Source organism: Lycium barbarum, chromosome 4, assembly GCF_019175385.1.
Source record: "Lycium barbarum isolate Lr01 chromosome 4, ASM1917538v2, whole genome shotgun sequence".
NCBI classification, from domain to species: Eukaryota; Viridiplantae; Streptophyta; class Magnoliopsida; order Solanales; family Solanaceae; genus Lycium; species Lycium barbarum.
This window is the reverse complement of record NC_083340.1, coordinates 41,262,780-41,269,213: the sequence shown is the minus strand read 5'-3', so window position 1 is coordinate 41,269,213 and position 6,434 is coordinate 41,262,780. Positions and strand designations below refer to the sequence as shown.

At 34.7% G+C, this 6,434-nt stretch overlaps 1 protein-coding gene and 1 long non-coding RNA gene across 2 annotated transcripts; both read left to right on the top strand.

Annotated features, from left to right (window-relative positions):
* The first annotated feature begins 852 nt into the window (after positions 1 to 852).
* On the top strand, positions 853 to 2,617 carry LOC132638396 (uncharacterized). The gene is made up of 3 exons (XR_009581712.1): positions 853 to 1,078; positions 1,703 to 1,762; positions 2,446 to 2,617. It is a non-coding gene; the product is annotated as an uncharacterized LOC132638396 (long non-coding RNA).
* A 2,405-nt stretch (positions 2,618 to 5,022) lies between these two features.
* On the top strand, positions 5,023 to 5,783 carry LOC132638395 (leucine-rich repeat extensin-like protein 1). The gene has a single exon (XM_060355293.1). The coding sequence runs from the start codon at positions 5,026 to 5,028 to the stop codon at positions 5,587 to 5,589; it is 564 nt and encodes a 187-aa protein (XP_060211276.1). The 5' UTR covers positions 5,023 to 5,025; the 3' UTR covers positions 5,590 to 5,783.
* The last annotated feature ends 651 nt before the right edge of the window (positions 5,784 to 6,434 follow it).

Below are 6,434 nucleotides of genomic sequence, written 5' to 3'. Positions count from 1 at the left end.
ATCTTTTCTTTTAATAAAAAAAGGACCTCTTTGTGAAGTTTGGCTTTGAACCTCCAATCTTGTTGAGCCGACCCTTATATTAGTTTTTTTTTTTTGAGTACTAATATCGATACTTATATATTAAACATTCAAAATATTACAAACCATAATAGAGCCCTCATGGGCTAACCGTTTGGACTTAGTGGGACTAGGAGGCGCATCGTAAGTAGTAGACGATGCGTTAGATAGAGGACCAAAAGAGTTTCTAGGACTTATGTCACGCAGGACATTTAAGTTTCCAAGACTAGCAAGCATATTAGTAGTAAGTACATTGATATCTTTCACAAAAGAGGCGGTCCCTTTGTGATCTTGCCACAACTGGTTTTCCACAAAGGGTGGAGACCGTACTAGGTAGAACACTTAATTTATATTGGACTGGGAAAGAGCTCCCTTAGCTAGTAGGTGCGCGACTGCATTTCCTTTTCTGAAATTATGCCGAATCAGGGTATTAGCTAGGGCTGTACAGGGCAAACCGATAAACCGCACCAAACCGACAAACCGAACCAAACCGGAAAAAAAACCCGACTAGTGGTTTGGTTCGGTTTGGTTTGGTGTTCGAAAAAAAAACCCGACCATTATAGGGTTGGTTTGGTTTTAACTAAAAAAAGTCAACCCGAACCCAAACCAACCCGATTATAGATATACTACTTTTAAATTATGTTATACATAAAAATATTTATTAAAATGTAATTTATAAATATTTTCTTAATTTTTTTTATAATTTTTGTTTTCTTTCTTACATTTAGATTTGAACTTAAGAAGCCCATCTAAATAATATATAAAAAAAGCCCATAAGGAAATGAACACACCAGAAGTCTAAGGAAATGAACACATCAGAAGTCCAAAAGCCCCAATCCCCAATTCGGCTACACAAGTACACAACCCTTCTCCCAAAATCAGATATTCAGATCCCTCTTTTGCTTTCCTCTCAAATCCCTTTCTCATTTCACAAACTTCATCTTCTCCTTTTCTCATTTCAGATCCCTCTTTTGCTTTCCTCTCAAATCAGCAACCCTACTACAAGACTCAACTTTACACTGTAAGCCTCTTGACTAGTACTTATTTTATTGGTTTGAACTTAGCAGGGATTGAACCCTTGACGTGTTAATCGACAACAGAAACATTTTTGATTTCAAGACCATTTGCACTCGAGCCTTACATGGAGACTTGGAGAGGGTCGCATCTTCTGTCTATTAATTATGCTAAAGTGGTCATGAGTTTCATTAGTTAATGTAACAAACAGAAACTCAATTCATTTTTTTAGTGCAAAGATGTTAATTTATTAATTTATCTGAATGGAGTGAGATTAGTGATGTTTACTTAGTTATGAGCTTCTTGTGTGCAATTAATTAGAACCCTATATTTGGAGGCCGGGGGGGTAGATTTGGCTTTTACTAACTACAGAATTCATGTAGCATCCCCAATCTATTCAGATCCCTCTTTTGTTTAAAAAGTGGATATTTGAGAAAATCAGCTGCAGGCCTGCAGTAGTAGCAGAAGCAAAAAATATTTGGAATCTATGCCTAAATGCATATATGGTTTCTTTTACTTATTTCTCAAAGAGCTGTTGGTTTTCTTTTATGAATGGAGAAAGAAATCATGGACATATAGCATTGATTAGTCAGTTTTCTTTTACTTATTAATTTATTCTTTTTTCTTGCAGAGTATGGAGACTCACCTTTGAGCATTGATTAGCCAGTTTCGTTCACGATGCACTATCTGTGTGAGAATTGGTATGTTAATTACACAGTGTATATTTCGTGTATATCAATAATTTGTCACCCCTGTACTCTGCAGCTGCAAACCTCTTGGATTTCTGCACTTATTTCTCTGCTGTGTTTTACTGATACTGTTTTCTAGCTGGTGCAATTTTTTTCTCTGTTGGTTTTACTGATATTGTTTTCTGCACACTTATTTCTCTGCTGTGTTTTACTGATATTGTTTTCTAGCTGGTGCAATTGTTTTCTCTGCTGGTTTTACTGATATTGTTTTCTGCAGGTATAAGTGCAGAAATCCAAGAGGTTTGCACTGCTTGATTTTCCTGGCATCAGAAATTTGTACGAAATATAAATGATTTATCTTGTTTTAGAATTGGCATAGAAATGTAGAGAACTAAACAATTACAATTTCTGGATCATATGTTGGACTTTAAATTGGATTTTGAACTTTAAGAAAAAGTTTATCATGACCTATAGTTTAGAATTTAGCTGTTTGTTTACTTCTGGTTAAAGGCTTACTAGCAAAAGGACATTGGAGGTTGACTACAGATTTAGTGCTCAATTTAGATCTTTTCTTGTTTGCCTTAGTATCTTTTCTAGATTCAGTTTTCTTCACTGAATTACACTTCATTATTAGGCAATGCACATGCTTCCTTTCTGATCTCTTCAATTGTCAAATTTTTTACAGATTGGAGGAGTGATTTGGATTTTTTCCCAATCTTCAAGCTGCAGTGATTCCTTTCAGTTGCTGTAGTATATTGCACTGATTTGGATTTTTGTTTTTGTTACATCTGACATTTTATGGCCATTTGACATTTTAGTTATATTATAAAGTTAAAACTTCAAACAGTGTTTTGCCTCCATCTTATATGTTGATATTTTGTATTAGAACTCTTTTTAAGAAGCACTGCTCTGTGCTTTTCATTAGATACTATGAAAAACTCGAGAAACCCGAAAAACCCGAGAAAAATTGATATCGAAAAACTCGACTTTTATTGGTTTGGTTTGGTTTATAGATTTAATAACCCGACACAAATGGTTTGATTTGGTTTGGTTTGTAAAAAATCCGAACCAACCCGGTTCATATACACCTCTAGTATTAGCTATTAGTTCAAGTTGTTAAGTTGAAATGTTAGTTATCAGAAAATAGTGCTACTTTCACGCCAGCGTTGATGCTGGTCATTGGTCATGACGTGGTGATCTATTGTTGTTAAAGTAAAAATATCTCTCAAGTCTCACCTTCACTTGACTTCAAGCAACAAAACTATTTTAACTAAACTGAATTAAAGCTAAATAACACGTTTTCGTAACACGAGGTATGATTCCCCATTTTATAGTCTAGTTATATAGAGCCCGTTTGGATTGACTTATAAGTTGTTTATAAGCTGTTTTCAGCTTCTTTGAGTGTTTGACTGGCCAGCTTAAAGTCATTTTGTGCTTAAAATAAGCTCAAAAAAATAATTGGGCCCATTTGACTTAGCTTATCTAAAGCAGCTTATAAGCTGAAAACAGCTTATAAGTAAAAAAAAAATAAGTTAGACTACCCCAACTTATTTTTTTTTAGCTTATAAGCTGTTTGCAGCTTATAGGCATAAGCTCATCCAAACAAGCTCATATAAGCAACTCGAGAAAATTATTCTTAGTATGGTTTTCGGTCACTTTAATTTTTATAATTTATTAAACACACCTACTTCTGCAGCAAAAAAGATTTCTCCACACAAACTCTTACAAAAGCAAAAGCAAGTATGTGACTATTCAAGTTACTTGTCCTTTAAACTGATTATTACCTCGACATAACACAAAGATATAGCATTTGAGTTTTCGATTATATCCGACAACTCAACTAGAAAAGTGGCCAGTTGATTCATTAAATTTGAACTCGCTCACGCATTTGTCCAGTGTCCAACTAGGATGCCTACTTTATTAATTCAAGAAATGCAGAAATCCTTGGGCCATCAGGAAAATCTTCTGGAATCTCTGCAATGGCAGATGGAAAATTCTTTACTTGGGATAAAGATAAAAAGGAGTTGATCCCAAAGTTTATCTCATCAAGAAAAGGATATGTAAAGAGGAGAGACTAGAGAGCATAAAGTGTGTATTGGCATAAATTGTGTCTAGAGAAAGGCATAATGAAAAGAAATTTATGGCCGCCATTCACTTTTTCCCTTTGGTAACTTATAGGTGTATTAGTTATGCGACTTTCTAAATTGCAGTTGACTTTTATACATAACAAAAGAATGCTACCAAATACGATATTACTTATGTAGAATTTATTATATGAGTAACTTAGTTCCTAACCAAGCATCAAATGACCCCTAAAAGAATAAATGGGGTGTCTTTGACTTACATCATCTTTTCCTTGAGGTTGGGGAGGGGGATTGGGTGTGTGGGGAATGTTCAGTGATTCAAATCCTTGCTTAGGTGAGTTCCAGAAAACTGGTCTTGGGTGCGAAAATATATTATTCCTTCGGTCTTTAAAGGTGTTTAACCGGATACAGAGTTTAAGAAAAAAAGATTTTTTTTTTGAAATTTTGATCCAAAATAAGTCATTTGAAATTTTTATAAATATAAATCATCTCATTAAGGGTAAAATAAAATTTAAAGTTATATAGTTGCTCACTCCATTTCAATTTGTTTGTCTTTCTCGCATGGACTTGTAAGAAAATAAAAAAGATTTTTGAATCTCGTGAACTTATTAAAAACTTAAACTAAAGCTGCGTGATGTATCTAAATGTCCTTTGGATCTTGTAATCTTAAATATGCTAAGTAGGATGTTGGGTGTAACGAGTTACTAGATATAGAAAGTGACATTATTTTTTAAACAGTCTAAAAAAAAGTAAAACAAACAAATTGAATCGAATGGAGTACTAAATATAGAAATATATCCTTTTTTTGGACTGACTAGAAAAGAAAGAGTGTGCTATATATAGATAATTCAAACATGACAATCGAGTCTAAGACAAATAAGTCAGAAGAAACCAATACTATTAAAACTTGAATATGCAGTAACCACTTTCTACAGTATCTAGGGGACATTTATTTATATGGAATTGAAAGTAGAAAGGTGGTAGAGGTGTAATTGGAGGGAGGTAAATTACAAAGCATTAAAGCAAACATTATATCTTTTCTATCCAAAAGGGAAGCATATATTCATGTTCAATTTTCTGAAAGAGCCTCAAACAAGCATGAATAAGATTCTTCGAAGGGCTCAAAAGGTCTCTATAAAAGCAAAGATCACTTAGCATTACAAGTTTCTAAAATCACAAAAATGAAACATGCCAAATTTCTTTCACTTGCTCCCATCATGACAACAAAATGCTCATTGTTGCTCCTTTGTGTTGCATTTTCTCTTGCAAATTGCCAAGATCCTAATGCAGGTTTACTCTGCATAAGTGATTGTACTACATGTCCTGTTATTTGTTCTCCACCACCTTCCCCTACCAAATCCAAGCCACCACCCTCACCCTCACCCTCACCATCAACATCACTACTACAAACACCACCCCCACCCCCACCACTCTTCGCCCCACTCCGCCCCTCACCACCTCAGTCTTCCTCACATTCAACATCACCACCTTCAGCGCATAAATCTCCTCCACCATCTTACATGATATATACTGGTGCTCCTCCCCCTTTTCGTCCTTCTAATTGTCCTACACCTCCTAATTCTCCCAATGTTATACCAGCAAGTCAGGTGCCACCGGCCGTCGTTGGACAGAACACTTATCCTTACTACTATTATTTTTCTTCAGAGGCAGCTTCTCTTTCATTTCATGACTCCATTGTTCTGGGACTTTGGGTGGTCTTCCATTTCATCTGCATTTGTTCGTGAAAAGAGGACCAGGAGATTCTTGAAAATCAAAATGGTATCTGTATATTTTGCATTCTAGGGATTAGAAAGAACAATGGTTTTTTTTTTTTATCTTAACTGATATCATAATTGTATTTAGTAAATCATATTTTTCAATTCATCTACTAGTTTCATATGAGAGAAATAATGAACAGAGTTATGCTATTTTTCTTATATTTCTTGATGCGTTTCTTATTTGTTCCAATTTGATTGAAATTGGGTACGTACACAACCATCAATAGAAGTAATGTTCATCAGTTTGTTTCTCTACTGTCAACTTTAAGATTGCCAAGATGAAAATCATGCCGCACTAGGTAGACCACAAAGATTTGGCTCTAAGGCCTCATTTGTTTTTTCATTAAGATTAAGACCTATGAATCTGAATATTAAAATGTACATTTAGATCTGGGTGTCTGGATTTTAATCCTCTACTTATAGGAGTATATAGATCATCAAACGGTGTGGTTGCACGTTGCTATAAGGGTGTCATTGGTAAAAAAAATGACGGAATATATCAGTAGATAATTATTAAAAATTAATACAAAACAGGTAAATTTACTTGGATGACAATACTTACCAAGCATTGGTTATTCCAGCCTAGCGGTCAAGCTTGTTTGTAACCTGCCAAAAGGGTATGGGTTCAAATTCTCCATACAGCATTCAAGAATTTTCTTTTCGGCAATATCTAAATAAAACCTCAAAATGACAGCAATCGCGACATTATTCATTGAAATAATTTCAAAGATATTCCTTCAAGTTTTTGCTATGTAAGATCAGGGGCGGAGTTGGAGTGTAGTTTGCGCATTCTGTCCAATGGTGTAGTTTTG